The sequence below is a fragment of the Heteronotia binoei genome, chromosome 5 (assembly GCF_032191835.1).
Source record: "Heteronotia binoei isolate CCM8104 ecotype False Entrance Well chromosome 5, APGP_CSIRO_Hbin_v1, whole genome shotgun sequence".
In the NCBI taxonomy this organism is placed as follows: domain Eukaryota; kingdom Metazoa; phylum Chordata; class Lepidosauria; order Squamata; family Gekkonidae; genus Heteronotia; species Heteronotia binoei.
This window is the reverse complement of record NC_083227.1, coordinates 8,527,126-8,544,605: the sequence shown is the minus strand read 5'-3', so window position 1 is coordinate 8,544,605 and position 17,480 is coordinate 8,527,126. Positions and strand designations below refer to the sequence as shown.

Here is a 17,480-nt window from a genome sequence, read left to right as displayed (position 1 = left end):
TAGTACGGAACTGTCCAGATCCATAGAGTTGTTCAGCAGTATAAGACGCATTGGAGCCACACCCTTGAGCATCAGCCAAATGACAATATTCACTGTCCCATGCCACATACTGTTCAGGAGTTAACATCATCCTTATCATATTTTTCCAATCTTGCGGAATCACAGTGTATCCATTAGAGATTCCTTCTAAAGGACTTTGCACATTGGTTTCCCCTATGCCCATATTTTTAATAGCCTTTTGAGTTTCACCGAAGACAGAGTGGGGCAACACAGTATAGGTAACAACTTACTGCCAGTTCTCATTCTGTGCATATATTACTGGGCATACTGATACAAGGTCAGGCACCTCTTCCCTTGTCAAATGCACAGGGCGAATAGACAGCATTTCTGCCAATTCTGGGACATCTTCCAATTTTGCCTGATCAAGTTCCTTCTCCAAAACTTCACAGACCATGCGTTCCAGGGCGTTAGATGGTGGGCCTACGGGTGGATCTGTTGGTGGAGGAGGGGGAGAAGGAGGAGGAAGAAGAAGAGGGGCAGGGGGCACAAGTTGGACACCAGTGCCTTTTAGGGGACAATCTTTGGAGAGCTGGCTTGGGTTAGAAACGGGCATAAATTTCTCTACTGCATACCTGCATTTATGCCAGACTTGCAGCCGTTTAATAGAAGCTTGGGGCTCTGTGTGAAAGGTCTTCCCTATCTTCTCCCAGTCCTGAAGTTTAAAAGAACCTCCCTTCGGATTCCAGGGGCATTGCTTACTGATCTCTTGTAACAGAGACTTAAGTTAGCCAGAAGACACGGACCCGCCGGACATTTGGATCAGAAACTTTAATTCACCTAAATGTTTCTGCTCGGACTGAGAGAACCTTCCACCCATACTTACCAAATGAAAGGGGTCGTTTTAGAACGACAGAGTGCGCACTTCGGGGCCGTAATCCAGGCGTTTGATAAGTAGGAGCTGAGGTGCTGGGCTGTGCCAGCTGATACCTGAAAGCAGGAGCTTTGTCCCGGGAGCTGAGCTGTTCCTGCTTCGGGAGCTGAGGCGTCCCTGTTCGGGCGCCACTTGAAGGAATCAGGCGACACATGTAGGTTCAGGAAGAAGAGAGGTCTGACTTCTTCAGCCAACCCTCACTTTTATTTTTACATCCTGACTTGAAGCTAAATTTACCCTTAGTCCATAGTGCTTAAACAAATAACAGGAACCATCTGTTCGCTGGAAGCAGACCATTGTTTACAAGATGCAATATAGTCATCAATTTGTCAATACTGCCAGGCTCAGCATAAAGAGAATGGTTGAACACGGATGTGAGATGCCTGTGCCCTGTTGACTCTTCAGCCACAATAGGAATATGGGAGCTCCCAGGCTGGTATGCCAAACACCCGGTCTCACCCACGTTCCTGTTTGTGGTCTTTGTGAGACTTGAGAACCAAGCAGTTTCTCAGGGCATGAGATTCCCACAGTTAAAAAAGAAAGGGAAAGTGAAAACATCTGCCTGAGACCCTGGGGAACTGCTGTAGGCCTGAGGCTTCTGACTTCAGTGAGCCGAGGGTCTGATTCAGGCTAAGGGCACTTCATGTGTCCAGGTGGGTCTTCTTGCAGATGGGCGACTAAGGACAGTGTTGTGGCCATCCCTCAATCCAGAGAAGATATATTGACCTGAGACAAAGTGGATGAAAGTCCCTCAGAAGGACTCTGGGAGGCTTCAGATCCTTCTTGCTCTGTTTCCAGCCTTCATAACACACCCTTCCCTCTGGATAGAATTACCTTTGCTCTGCCTGTGATCTGGAAATGATCCTGTGAAGAATCAAAGCTTGGGTCCCCCTGGATCACGTCTCTTTCTACTTGAGCAACACCCTATTAAGGACTTAAAGATAAGACATCACAAAACAGCACGGTTTCTGCAGTTCAGCAACAGTAAAACAAAAACAAAAAGCTAACTATTCTGTCTAAGATAGGAAGCACCTAAACAGCACTCTTTGTTGCAGCATCAGTATTGCAACTGGAGCCTAATGTACTCCAGAGAGATGTATTCCTCATGATGCAGCAAGGAAACTTCCAGGTGTACTAGCATCCCAGGAGCATAAAGTTAGCCTGGCTTCCCTCTCATCCATGCCCATATTATACTTTCTGCCTCTTTAGGATCAGGTGGTTTGAATGACCCAATCAAAGCTCCTGCTGGATGGAATTGTCCAGAGCCTGTCAGCAGCATCCGCTGCGGCGGCTCCCCCACTAGGCAAACTGGCCGGTTGCCTAGGGCACCAGCAGGGTGGGGGCGGAAAATTTGGCCTCACCCCCTCCCCCAAGGCAAATGCCTACATTGCCCCCCACCTCCTCCTCCCTTCCTTCCTCACCCCACGTCAGTTTCAATGCCTCTCCCATTCAGGAAGTGGGGAGGGGAGAAGTCAGTGGCAGCGGGGCCGCCCTTTCAGGATGCTGGTCCTGACAGATTGCGAGCGCGGCCCCATGGTGCGGTTTTACCTGCTGATCAAGTTAGCGGCCGAGGGAGGGCTTTAGATAGCTCGAACGTGGCGCTAGAACCAGTTCCGGCATTGAAATCGACATAAGGTTGGGAAAGGAGGGAAGAGGAGGAGTCTCAGCGAGGAGGGGGGGTACTGAGCTGTGGGGGGGAGCAGAGAGCCACGGGGGGACACTGTGGGGGAGGGCGCCAGGCATCGAGTCTGCCTAGGGAGCCATGGGGCATCGGGCCACCCCTGAGCATCCTCATACCCTCAGTGTCCTGTTTGCAGAACAGGATAAAGGTTCTCACGATTAACCAGTGACCACATTCTGGGATCTGGCCTTAAAAGAAACCATGGTGTTAACTGCAGAGAGGCTCAAATTATGAACACCCACAAATCACACCAGACCACATCACAATACCTGTGACCCTTGGGGGAAGTAGGATTCTATGGCATTCTGCTTATACTGGTTCAGATTCCGGGCTTTGATCTGGAGTGTGGTGCTGACCTTCCAGAAGAATTCTTAGTCTTTAATATCTTTCCTTCCCCATGTAAGACTGATGGCTTTCTCTCTCTCTGTCTCCCTCTCTCTCTGCAAATGAAGCCAAAAGTATAAGAGAAACTGGCGGAGAAAGAGAACGGCCTTGCATTCGAAGACCTATTTCAGGGTTCTTCTAGAGGAGCGTTTCCCAACAGCAGGGTCTGGACCCGGCACTCGGCCACGCCGGCCTCAGTGCCAGGTCGCGGTTCAACCGGTGGTCTGCCATCCCCCCTCTGCGCCTCCTTTCCAAAGCATTACGCCCCCCTTATGACTCCTCTCTACCCCCTCAGGTCAATTTCAGGCTGCTTAACGCGTACCTTCCTCCCCTGCATGGAAAATGGCACTGAACTCTCACTCAGCGCGGGAACAGGTCGAACAAACATCCAAAAAGGCCGCCGCTGCTCCCTCCCCTACGCTTCCTTCCGATCCAGGAAGTGCGGGGGAGGGAGCAGCAGTGGTGGCCTTTTCGGACGTATGTTTAACCTGCTGCCGGTCTGTTGCCGCGCTGAGTGAGAGCTCAGCGTCGCTTTCCCCACCGACCAGGAAGGAGGGACGCATTAACCAGCCTAAAACTGACCTGGGCGGGGGGAGGGAAGGAGGAGGAGGTGGGGGGGGGGAACTAGGCCTGACTTCCCTTGGCCAGCTGGGTCAGGGGACCCAGGCCTGCTTGTGCTACTGGAGTTAGCAGTTTAAAAGGTGAGTTGCTCCCATCCCGTTTCTTTCCATTTTTCTTTTTCTCTATTTTTCTTCCTTTTATCCCTCCTTTCACTCCATCCCTCCCTTTTCCTTCCATCCTATTTCCTTTCTCTTTCTTTCTTTTTTCTCTGTTTCCAACTCTGTCCCCTCCCTTTCGTTCTTTCTTTTTCTTTCTGTCAGTCAGTCTTTCGTTTTCCCTGTTTGCTTTATTTCTCACTCCCCTTCCTCTCTCTCTCTGTCAGTTAGTCTTTTACTTTGTCTCTTTCCCTCCTTTCCTCGCTTCCTTGCCATTGCTAATATGAGTGGGGGGGGGGGGTAAGCTTGAAATGCCCCGCCATTTCATGTTTTCCCAGTCTGCCATTTTATGTTTCCCTTTCTTTTTCTCTTTCTCACTTTTTTTTCTCTCTTTCTTTCTCTTTCTCTCTTTCTTTCTCTTTTCTTTCTCTCTTTCTCTCTCTCTTTCTTTTTCTTTCTTTCTTTCTTTCTTTCTTTCTTTCTTTCTTTCTTTCTTTCTTTCTTTCTTTCTTTCTTTCTTTCTTTCTTTTTCTCTCTCTCTCTTCTCTCTCTCTCCTTCCCCCCCACCCACCATTTCATGTTTTCCAAGGCTGAGAGCATTTTATATTTTTAGTTTTCTGCTGTGTGATCCATGTGCTTTTTCTTGATGTTTTATTTTAAAAATTGCATTGCAAAATCCAACTATTCTCCTACTTTTCCTAAACAAAACATTGGAATAATTTTAGGCTTGTTTGTACATCATTTCCTATCTCCCTCCTCCACCCTCAAAGTCTCCACCCCCAAATTTTAATGGGCCACGAAGGAGAAGTGTAAAAATAACCAAGCCACAGAGGGAAAAAGTTTGGGAAACTCTATTCTAGAGACTCCCAAGAGCATATTTCCTTCTCAAATGAGTTGGTTCAGAGTGAGTGACCTTCACTCATGTCAGGAGAACAGGCCAGAAATAACCATATGAGATTCCTGATTCCCTTCTGAGCCACGTTTGGTCTGGTACAATCGTAGAGGCCGGTGGTTAAGGAGGGAGGGAGGCCATAATCTGGAGGCTCAGAAGCTGCTTCTGAGCTAGATTAACTTCTTCATGGGTGGGGGAGGTATCCTTAAATACTAGATATTCTTGGGGGAAGGTGGAGGGTTTATGCAGTCCCATAGATGCCTTTGGATCTTGCCAGCCTTCCCAAGTGCTAACAGTTTCTCTCTCTTTATTCCAGCAGACGATGATCAGAGGAATGAGGAGGGTGAGAAACTTCATCAGGAAATGCCGGATAAGGATAAAAATGAAGACTTGAATGAAAATCAACAGCATCAGAAAGCCCACACAGGGGAGAAACCTTTTGAATGTTCAGTGTGTGGAAAGAGATTCAGTCAGAGTGGCTGTCTTCAAAGGCATCTGAGAATACACACAGGAGAGAAGCCTTTTGAATGCTCAGTGTGTGGAAAGAGATTCAATGAGAATGGCAGTCTTCAAAGGCATCAGAGAACGCACACAGGGGAGAAGCCTTTTGAATGTTCCGAGTGTGGAAAGAGATTCATTACGAGTGATCATCTTCAAAAGCACCATAGAACCCACACAGGGGAGAAGCCTTTTGAATGTTCCGAGTGTGGAAAGAGATTTATTACGAGCTATCATCTTCAAACACATCAGAGAACCCACTCAGGGGAAAAGCCTTTTGAATGCTCAGAGTGTGGAAAGAGATTCCATCGGAGTAGCGGTCTTCAAATACATCAGAGAACCCATACAGGGGAAAAGCCTTTTGATTGCTCAGAGTGTGGTAAGACATTCAATTGGATTGGGAATCTTCAAGAGCATCAGAGAACCCACACAGGGGAGAAGCCTTTTGAATGCTCAGTGTGTGGAAAGAGATTCATTATGAGTTATCATCTTCAAAAGCACCAGAGAACTCACACAGGGGAGAAGCCTTTTGAATGCTCGGAGTGTGGAAAGAGATTCAGTCAGAATTGCAGTCTTCAAACGCATCAGAGAACCCACACAGGGGAGAAGCCTTTTGAATGCTCAGTGTGTGGAAAGAGATTCAGTCACAATGACAGTCTTCAAACGCATCAGAGAACCCACACAGGGGAGAAGCCTTTTAAATGCTTGGAGTGTGGAAAGAGTTTCAGTAGAAGGGGCAGTCTTCAAACGCATCAGAGAACCCACACAGGGGAGAAGCCTTTTGAATGCTCAGTGTGTGGAAAGAGATTCAGTGAGAATGGCAGTCTTCGAACGCATCAGAGAACCCACACAGGGGAGAAGCCTTTTGAATGCTCATTGTGTGGAAAGAGATTTAGTTCGAGTGGCAGTCTTCAAAAACATCAGAGAACCCACATAAGGGAGAAATCTTTTGAATGTTCAGAGTGTGGAAAGATATTCAGTAACAGTAGCCATCTTCAAACACATCAGAGGACCCACACAGGGGAGAAGCCTTTTAAATGCTCGGAGTGTGGAAAGAGATTCAGTCGGAGTGACAGTCTTCAAACGCATCAGAGAACCCACACAGGGGAGAAGCCTTTTGAATGCTCAGTGTGTGGAAAGAGATTCAGTCAGAGTAGCACTCTTAAACTGCACCAGAGAACCCACACAGGGGAGAAGCCTTTTGAATGTTCAGAGTGTGGAAAGAGATTCATTACGAGTGATCATCTTCAAAAGCACCAGAGAACCCACACAGGAGAGAAGCTTTTTGAATGCTCTGAGTGTGGAAAGAGATTCACTACAAAACACCATCTTCAGTATCATCAGAGAACTCACGCACCAGAGAAGCATAATCCTCTTTAAAAGGTGTCTCTGCCTGCGGCCCTCACTACAGCCTCTGGCAGCAGATTCCACATTTTAATCACTTGTTGTTTAAAGGAGTATTTCCTTTTGCCCAGCCTCAGTCTACTGCCCGTCAGGTTCATTGGATTCCCAGAAGGTCTAATAGTTTTTTTTTGGGGGGGGGATGTCTTTCTGTCAACTCTCTTCACCCCCTGCATAATTTTATAAACCGCCATCAGGCCCTTAATTGCCTGTCTTCTAAACTGAGTAGTCCCAGACCTACACTGAAGAGAAAATCACATCAATGGGGCTTAGCAGAGATGATCCGACCCTTTTTTTTTCAGAGAAGCATGTTTTTGTCATGATTAAACAGAGATTGACATGGAGATTCAAGACCTTAGAAGTCTTGCTCCTGGGCATTGCTCTCCCATGAACTGGAGAGTTCCTTTTAGTTGTTTACTTGCTGAGTATTTTTCTTGTTTGATTGACTCCCGTATTCGAAGGGCGTTTATGTTGTCCCATTTTAATGTGCTTCCTTCTGCCGTGTTATATGGGAAGTTTAAAAAAAAATACCATTCTTTGATAGGCTCTGTCCCTGTGGACTGAAGGAACAGACCATGTACTTTTATTCTGTAGATTCTACTGTGATTTACGTGCATCTTATCTGGATCCTATATTGCAAGCCCCGGAGGGTAAATCTGATGAAAGCAAGATAGTAAGCTTACTAGCCTCAAATAAGGCTGAAACCATCGAAGTGGTAGCAAACTTCCTATAAAGGTAAAGGTAGTCCCCTGTGCAAGCACCAGTCGTTTCCGACTCTGGGATGACGTTGCTTTCACAACGTTTTCACGGCAGACTTTTTACGGGGTGGTTTGCCATTGCCTTCCCCAGTCATCTACGCTTTCCCCCCAGCAAGCTGGGTACTCATTTTACCGACCTTGGAAGGATGGAAGGCTGAGTCAACCTCGAGCCGGCTACCTGAAGCAGCTTCCGCTGGAATCAAACTCCGGTCGCAAGTAGAGGGCTCCAACAGCAGTATTGCAGTTTTACCACTCTGCGCCACGGGGTAAACTTCTTTTACTGTGCTTATAAGAGGAGAAGTCTGTTTAGAATGTTTTATTAACCTCCTTTCCCCCCCTGCTTCCTTGATTTGATACTGTCGTTGTTATGTCAATGAAGATTCTGTGAATTGTGTTTGTGAGTAGTCCCAGACCCTTCAACCTTTCCTCACAGGAAACTTTTTCCACCCGCTAAACACCCAGTGAATGAACATTTCTGGTTTGCCACAGGTCGATGTAGAAGCCTCAGACCCCTCAAAACAACTCTTTGTTCTCTAAATTCACTCAGGAGCCCAGAGGCTGCAGAGTTCTGTGATGGGAAGTTTGGCCATAGGCGGCTTTATAAGGACATCAGCCCGATTCATGGAGGAAGTCAAAATGAAGGGAATCGGAACATCCCCTGTGTGGGTGCATTAAGTGCCTCAAGCCCCCTGCCTGCAATTTCCCAGTGGAGGCAATAACCCCCTCCTCCTTCTGGGTGCCAGTTAGCATCCTGAAGCTGGTTGGGCTTAGACTGTGGTCTCGTTCTCTCTGCTCCTAAAGAGGCTGCCTGCCGCTCTGAATTTGGGACGTTTGCTTGTCACACAGGATCACCCCTTCACTGTCCTGCCTTATGTTTTCCTTTGGGATTTGTAGAAGTTCTGCCTACAGACCCTGGTTTCAAATTGTGGATCATCAGAAGAGACAATACACTGGAAGTTGTTTTTGTGCCCTGGGAGTTGCAGCTTTAGAGAACAAGAAATGGAGAGGGGAGGAAGATTGCTGTCTTGAGCTGTGTGTGTCAGGATAGGGGGGAAGAGAGGCCTGTGTCTCCAGTGCTGAAAGTTAAGGTGATTTTGGTATCTTGAGACTTGCAGCTTTAAAAGTAAAAGTGCAAGCATCAAGTTGTTACCGACCCCTGGGGTGATGTCACAGCATTATGTTTTCCTGGCAGACTTTTTACAGGATGGTTTGCTCTTGCCTTCCCCAGTCATCTACGCTTTATCCCCAGCAAGCTGGATACTCATTTTACCCACCTCAGAAGGATGGAAGGCTTGAGTCGTTTCCCTGAACGCACTTCCGCTGGGATTGAACTCGGGTCGTGAGCAGAGCTTGGACTGCAGTACCGCAGCTGACCATTCTGCACCACCGGGCAGCTTTAGAAAAGAAGAATATCTGGGAATAGCCTTTTCACCTATTGTTTCTGTGTGGATGTATGATTGGGGAGAGTAGATAAAGCTGCTTCATGAAATATGGCAAGAGAGGCGATTCCGCTCTCCTGGATTGTACTTCAATCAAACAAAGGCTCCCACAATTTCAGGTCAGGGTATGTGAGATGCTGGAGTGTACTGTGGATTCTGAGAGGCATTTGACGATTTCCTAGTGTGTATCCAGTATGTAAGTGGTGTAATTAACAATACTCCCTCTAAGCCGTGAAGTCTTGTGTGCAAAAATTCTACTTTGTGCGCTAATGGCATTAAATTGTGAGGTACTGCATAGATTAGTTTGCTCTGGGGCCATTTTTCCTGAACTAAGACAAAACTGTGTGAGCCAGAGACTATAAAACTTAGAACTAGATCACACTAATTGAGCTGAGAGGAAGCATTGGTTGTTAAGAGGGTTTGTCTAAGATTAGGGAGTTGTGTTGTTCAGTCACACAGTCGAGTCCAGATGAAAGTTAGAGAGTCTCTTCTTAATACGAGAGTTATAACATTGGAAAATCGTTGGAGGGCCCTCAACCTGAAATTTAGAGGAATTAAGGGAGGGGCGGAAGAAAATATGGGCATTGCAACTTTCATTGCCAAATGGCTGGCTAGAGCATTACCTCAAGAAAATGGCGTGGCCCCTGCTATTACAAAAACCATGTGTCTGGGACCGTTAGTGTCGGCGCAAAGTGGAAAGCCAATAGATATACTGGTTCAGTTTGTGTACCCTACAACCAGAGCTAAGATACTCCAGGAAGCCAGGAAAAAAGGTGCTTTAAATTACGATGGACAAAAGGTGCTGGTACTGTTGGATCTGCCGGCTGCGGCTTTAGAAAAAAGGAAAAAGCTAAAATTCTTCGCCACCAAGCTGTATAACGAGAAAATCCGATTCCGGTGGAGCCCTATTTCTGACATTCTAGTCTACAAGGGAGGTGCACTTTTTAAGGCATCGGACATAGAAACAGGAAAACTATTAGACAACCTGAACATCAAGCTGTCCAAAAGAGAAGAAGAAGATTTGCGCGCCTTCCTCCCTGTGTTGGAGGAACAACAAACCCCTGCCGCGCCTTGAACCACTGACGTACTAAAAAGCAAGATTATAGTAACGACCTTCTGCCTGGTTTAATATAGATAGAATTATTGAAACCCTTATATGCCTTAATGTACCATAAGTTGTTTAAAAAAATTTTAGAGGATGTTTCTAAACTGATTACTATTAGTACCTTGAATTAGAGCTGGGTATACCTTGTATTTAAAAATTATAGCTAACAAATTTTTGTTCCCTGTAACCTTATAATTTTAAAGGAGATTTTGATTGGTCAAAATGGAGGAAGAAGATTTAAGCGCCCTTTTTTTGCCGGCGTTGGAAGACCAGCGAACCCAGGCTGCAATTTGAATTACTGTAATGACATACGAGACCACAAGAGGGCAACAGCATCCTGACTGGTTTGAATAAGTTTAATATAGATAGAACTACAGAAGCCCTTATATGTTTTAATGTATTATAAGTTTTTAAAGTTTTTTTAGAGTGAGTTTTTTCAAATTGATTACTATTGACACCTTGAAATAGAGTTGGGTATATCTTGTAATTAAGAAGTATAGCTAATGAATATTTGTTTCCTGTTTTTTATAATCTTAAAAGAAGACTTGATTGATATAAGAGGTAAAATTAATTTAATATTTAATGGTTACAAAATTAATGAATTTGAAAACCGATGGTATCTAGGAATCTATTATAGGTTAATGAAAACTCATTTACAATTTTGAAATAATAACTTAAAAGGTGACTACAGCTCAAAGGAAACTTATGTAAATAGTATGAGGCAAAATTAATTTATTGGTTTAATGATTAGAAAATTAATGAATTTGAATACTGTTGGTAATAAGGTCGGTTTTGATGGTTAAAAACTGATACATTTATGTATTGTTGAAGTATAAAAATCTGTTGGTGACTGTTGAAATTCCATCTACAGTGTTTGAAGAATGGTTAATAAGGAAACTAAGCTATGTAAACAATTAAGTGCTCTTGTGTTATATTGAGTACTTTATATCCATAAAACATTGGATTTAATCTTTTTGGGAAAGCAAAAAAAGTGGAATCAATTCTGTTGGCCATTGACGCGGAGAAGGCCTTTGATAAGGTGGAGGTCCCTTATTTACTTACTTTACTACAGCATATGGGCTTTGGTCCAAAATTCTTAACCTCCATTGAATCCCTATATGCCAAACCAAAAGCACAAATTTATGTGAATAATTATAGATCAAAAGATTTTAATTTATATAGGGATACAAGGCAAGGGTGTCCCTTGTCACCCATTTTATTTGCACTCTCCATAGAACCATTGGCTTTTGCTGTACGGAATGAGACATTAATAAGGGGCGATCCTGGATTTGGTCTAAGTAATGCCCAAGACTTGGTGAGAGATGTAAAAGTGATTGCGCCGCTTGGGAGCAGTGACCATAATGTTATTGATTTCACCGTTTGTATAAATAGGGAGTTGTCCAAAAGGACCGCCACAACCACGTTTAACTTTAAAAGGGGTAAATACACTGAGATGAGGAGGCATGTGAGGAGGAAACTGAAAGGAAAGGTAAATACAGTCAAAACCCTTGGGGAAGCTTGGAGGCTATTTAAAACCACAATCCTAGAAGCTCAGATAAAATATATACCACAAGTTAGGAAAGGCACAAACAGGTATAAGAAAAGGCCTTCATGGTTAACAAACAAAGTAATGGAAGCTGTAAAAGGTAAGAAGGACTCCTTTAAGCGGTGGAAAACCAGTCCAAGTGAGATTAGTAAAATGGAACACAGGCTGTGGCAAATCAAATCCAAGACTGTGATCAGGCAGGCAAAAAGGGACTATGAGGAGCATATTGCAAAAAACATAAAGACCAACAATAAAACTTTCTTCAAATATATTAGAAGTAGGAAACCAGCCAGGGAGGCAGTGGGGCCCTTGGATGACCATGGGGTAAAAGGATTACTGAAGGAGGATAGGGAAATGGCTGAGAAGCTAAATGAATTTTTTGCCTCCGTCTTCACTGTAGAAGACGAGAACTTTTTGCCCACCCCAGAACCACTAATTTTGGAAGGGGTGTTGAAAGACCTGAGTCAGATTGAGGTGACAAAAGAGGAGGTCCTACAACTGATAGACAAATTAAAAACTAATAAGTCACCGGGTCCGGATGGCATACATCCGAGAGTTCTGAAAGAACTCAAAGTTGAACTTGTGGATCTTCTAACAAAAATCTGTAATCTTTCATTGAAATCTGCCTCCGTTCCTGAGGACTGGGAGGTAGCAAATGTCACCCCCATCTTTAAAAAAGGTTCCAGAGGAGATTCGGGAAATTACAGGCCAGTCAGTCTGACTTCAATACCGGGAAAGTTGGTAGAAACCATTATCAAGGACAGAATGAGTAGGCACATTGATGAACACGGGTTATTGAGGAAGACGCAGCATGGGTTCTGCAAGGGAAGATCTTGCCTCACTAACCTGTTGCATTTCTTTGAGGGGGTGAACAAACATGTGGACAAAGGAGACCCGATAGATGTTGTTTACCTTGACTTCCAGAAAGCTTTTGATAAAGTTCCTCATCAAAGGCTCCTTAGAAAGCTTGAGAGTCATGGAGTAAAAGGACAGGTCCTCTTGTGGATCAAAAACTGGCTGAGTAATAGGAAGCAGAGAGTGAGTATAAATGGGCAGTCTTCGCAGTGGAGGACGGTAAGCAGTGGGGTGCCGCAGGGCTCGGTACTGGGTCCCATGCTCTTTAACTTGTTCATAAATGATTTAGAGTTGGGAGTGAGCAGTGAAGTGGCCAAGTTTGCGGATGACACTAAATTGTTCAGGGTGGTGAGAACCAGAGAGGATTGTGAGGAACTCCAAAGGGATCTGTTGAGGCTGGGTGAGTGGGCGTCAACGTGGCAGATGTGGTTCAATGTGGCCAAGTGCAAAGTAATGCACATTGGGGCTAAGAATCCCAGCTACAAATACAAGTTGATGGGGTGTGAACTGGCAGAGACTGACCAAGAGAGAGATCTTGGGGTCATGATAGATAACTCACTGAAAGTGTCAAGACAGTGTGCGTTTGCAATAAAAAAGGCCAACGCCATGCTGGGAATTATTAGGAAGGGAATTGAAAACAAATCAGCCAGTATCATAATGCCCCTGTATAAATCGATGGTGCGGTCTCATTTGGAGTACTGTGTGCAGTTCTGGTCGCCGCACCTCAAAAAGGATATTATAGCATTAGAGAAGGTGCAGAGAAGGGCAACTAGAATGATTAAAGGGCTGGAGCACTTTCCCTATGAAGAAAGGTTGAAACGCTTGGGACTCTTTAGCTTGGAGAAACGTCGACTGCGGGGTGACATGATAGAGGTTTACAAGATAATGCATGGGATGGAGAAAGTAGAGAAAAAAGTACTTTTCTCCCTTTCTCACAATACAAGAACTCGTGGGCATTTGATGAAATTGCTGAGCAGACAGGTTAAAACGGATAAAAGGAAGTACTTCTTCACCCAAAGGGTGATTAACATGTGGAATTCACTGCCACAGGAGGTGGTGGCGGCCACAAGTATAGCCACATTCAAGAGGGGTTTAGATAAAAATATGGAGCACAGGTCCATCAGTGGCTATTAGCCACAGTGTATGTGTGTATATAACATTTTTGCCACTGTGTGACACAGAGTGTTGGACTTGATGGGCCGTTGGCCTGATCCAGCATGGCTTCTCTTATGTTCTTATGTTAAGTGGTATTACAGTAGGAAAAGAGGAGCATAAATTAAGTCTGTTTGCAGATGATGCTGTATTTTATCTCACTAACCCCTTTCAGTCGATTACTTCACTACTTCATCGTATCAAAAAATTTAGTGCGATATCTGGTTTTACTATCAATGACACAAAATCTGAATTGTACCCTATTTTTTTGTCCCCAACTTCCAAATTAGAATTATCAAATGCTTTTCCTTTCAAATGGGTTCAAAAATCTATTCGACACTTGGGCATCCAAATACCATTAAACCTGCAGGATCTCCATGCAGTCAATTATAAACTAATAGATAACTCTATTAAAACACATCTAGAAAAATGGAATAAACTCAATCTAACCTTATTAGAAAAAATTGACACGATTAAAACCTTCGTTCTGCCTAAATATTTGTTTTTATTCTATAATCTACCGTGCTATATTACACCCAAAGAATTCAGAGACAGACAAAATATCTTTTCCAAATTTTTATGGTCACATAAAAGACCAAGATTTCAGTTTAAATTAATGACGAGGCCAACAAAACAGGGGGGATTGAGCTTGCCAAACGTAGAGGCTTACTACTTAGCTGCCAACTTAAAAAATATATTATGTTACGCAGTGAAAGATTGTGACAAAGCTTGGGTAAAAATTGAAGCATCCTATTTAGCAGGGGACCACTTATGGGAAGCTATTTGGAATACACCAAATGATAGACACTTTAGTGCTGATGACAATCCCTATTTATCCTTAACATTGAAAATCTGGGATAAACATAAAAAAACTCTAATACCATCCATCTCACCGATGGAAAGTTTCTTGGGACAAGCATGGTTTAAACCAGGCCGCGAAACTAAGGACTTTAAAGTTTGGAGAGATGCTGGTATATACCAATTTCGAGACATCATTAAAAATAAACAAATGCTAACTAAAACACAATTGGAAACTCTATATAAAATATCGATCCCATGGTTCCGGTACCAGCAACTGCATTATATCTTGCATAACCCCAGGATTACAGATGTAATTGACAGGTCATTAACAACCTTTGAAAACCTGTTGAGAAGGAATCCAAAGCAAGCTAAAACTTTAACATCAACTATTTATAACCTGCTCAATGCTAAAGATTGGACCGCAACTACAAGCCAGCAGAAAGCCTGGGAGAAGGATTGTGGCATATTATTTACTTTAGAACAATGGCAGACCATTTGGGAATCTCCACTCTATACCACATATTCATTAAATTTGAAACTCCAAAATTATAAATTATTTTCACGGTGGTATTTGACACCTAAACAACTTTTTTTTATCACATATAAAGCCTACCCCTGAGTGTTGGAAGAAATGCAAGCAGGAAGGGTCATTTTTTGCATTGTTGGTGGCTGTGCCCGGAAATTAATAAATTTTGGAATGAAATTAAACCCATAATAGATAACGTCATAGAGGGTGATATCCCCTTTACTCCAGAATCCTTTCTTTTAAATTACTGGCCTAATATGAAACTTTCTCAGTTAAAAAAAGAACTGGCAACGCTTCTATTGATGGCAGCCAAGCTTTTGATAGCCCAGTATTGGAAGCGAGATGTGTCTCCCAACAAACAGCAATGGATGTCCAAAGTATGGGAAGTAGCAGCTTTAGACAAATTAGCCATACAAATAAGGGTACTTGATATACAGCAGAAGAACAATAATTTTGTTGAGAAATGGTTCCCCTTTTTTATTTTATAAATTCAGAAGAAGACTTTGAAAAGCATATTCCAACGAAATATATTAATTTATCGTACTATTGAAAAATCTTTTCTAAATCCCATGCTATATAATGAATGAGAATTTATTGGAAATAAGGATGATAGATGCAACATTGTGAAATGATAGAAACTCTAGAGGTGCTCTGCTCAGTGTTAATGATAATTAGGCCATGAATATAGTCTGTGTATTGTATTGTAATTGTCTTGTCGTTGAGGGTGTATTAAGGTTGTTGGTTATATTTGAAAAATTAATAAAAAATTTAAAGTTTAAAAAAAAATATCCCAAGATCTTAGAAATCTCTTGCTGAATCATCTGCCAAAACATTTTAGCTCTTTCACAAGTCCACCACATATAGTAGAAAGAACCTTCATACTTTTTACATTTCCAACATCTGTCTGGCATCTTGTTATTCATCTTTGCTAGTTTTTTTAAGAGTCATATACCATCTATACATCATCTTAAAACAGTTTTCTTTAATACTTTGACATGTTGAAAGTTTCATAGAGTTCTTCCACAAATATTCCCAAGTTTCCATCTGTATTTCTTTATTTACATTAATTGCCCATTTAATCATTTGAGATTTCACTACTTCATCTTCTGTAGACCATTGTAGAAGTAATTTATATACTTTTGAAATTAATTTATCATTGTCTCCAAACAGAACTTTTTCCATTTCTGTTTGCTGTTTCCTTATTCCTTCAGCTTTAATATCATTCTGCACCAAGCTCTTTATTTGTTGCATTTGGAACCAATCATAGTTATGATTCAACTCTTCAGCAGTTTTCAGTTCTATTTTGCCACTTTGTATTTTTAATAATTGATTATATGACAACCACTCTTCTTCGCCTATCTCAGCCGTTATTTTTATTACTTCAGCTGGCACTATCCATAAGGGTCTTCTCTCATCTCCATATTTCTTGTATTTCATCCATGTATTTAATAAATTATTCCTTATATAATGGTGAGAGAAAAAACCATCCATCTTCTTTTTTCCATAATACAAATACGCGTGCCAGCCAAATTTATTTCCGTGACCTTCAGTTGGAAGGCAACAGTCAGAATTTAAATCTCCACAGCCACAAAGCACGCTATGGGACCTCGGTCCAGTCACACACTCAGGCTACGTTATGGGAGGGAAAGGGGGGGGGCAGGAGTATTTCCTTTCATACAGGATTTCCACAGCTTGTCGCAGTGAAGCAGTTCCCAACATCTTTCTTTCCACAAGGTCCTCTTTCTTTGACAGTCAGACTATGACAAGTGAATAAAATTATATATTTTTAAACCACATTATAAATTGTGGATAGCCTTTGGAAGTATAAATAATTTCAAATTTAAACAAATAGAAATTACTAACCCTGTGGGCCTGGAGCAGGTTCAGCCCCTTCCCCCCTCCCAAGAAATTGTGGTCTATGCCCCCACCACACCCCATCCCAGCTCTGAGGGTGATGTTCATGGTAGTGCCCCTGTATGCTCCCTGGGTTAACCCCTCCACAAACACATGTGCTCTTCATATTTCTCTCATTTTCTTGCAACTGTTGAAACCCCTGACCATAGGGGGATAAAACAGTGAAACAATACTTTTAGGGAAGAGTCTGAGTCCAGATGCCCCTCTGAGAGCAACAAGAGTTGATTCTGGGTCTAATCCAGCACACCTCTTTAAGTTCAGAGAAACAGAACTTCTTCAAGCTTTACAGGTAGTAGAAATAGGGGGGGGGGGGGGGAGTTAGTTCCCAGCAAGGGCTGGTTAAGAGTCCAGTCACATTAGGAAACTGAATTGTGCCTCTGAGACAACAAGAAGATTCTTTTTCCACCGGAGAAACTGTAAATGCACAACACTTGCAAAGGACACCAACACACAGGGACATAAAAATGCAAAAAAAAAAAAAAGAGAGAGAGAGAGAGAGTGGGGGGGAGGCCGACAGAAAAACGCTTCCTCGTCCATTTAAGAGCAAGCCTGGTGCGCCTCCTCTCCCCCACCCCGGTTCTTCTGCGGTCCTTATTCCAAGGAACTGCTGGGATTCTGCTCCAGCCTCCTTTCCCTGGCTCCTCCGGGCATGCAGCCCCGCGCAGAGTTACTCCCGAGCAGCCCCATGGAGCAGCGCTGCAGATGGCAGCCTGGCTCCTCCTGCAGAGGGCAGGAAGGCACAGGTTGCGTTCCTCTGCAGCACCGAAAGGGTTAATATCAGAAACTCATTGCCTAGAGAGGCCCCGCAAAAAATGCAAGGGGGGCGGAGAAGAGGAGGGGCTCTTGCTTGCCCTCCTTGCCTGTGTACGCATGCGCAGAGG

The 17,480-nt window shown here is 43.4% G+C and overlaps 1 protein-coding gene across 1 annotated transcript in view; it reads left to right on the top strand.

Annotated features, from left to right (window-relative positions):
- Nucleotides 1-17,480, top strand: part of LOC132571635 (zinc finger protein 208-like) — a gene marked incomplete at its 3' end in the record, with an annotated part of 71,144 nt that overhangs the window by 19,777 nt on the left and 33,887 nt on the right. Inside the window, 2 exon segments of the mRNA XM_060238434.1 lie at nt 5,064-6,339; nt 12,733-12,746. Coding sequence (XP_060094417.1) covers nt 5,064-6,339; nt 12,733-12,746 — 1,290 coding nt within the window.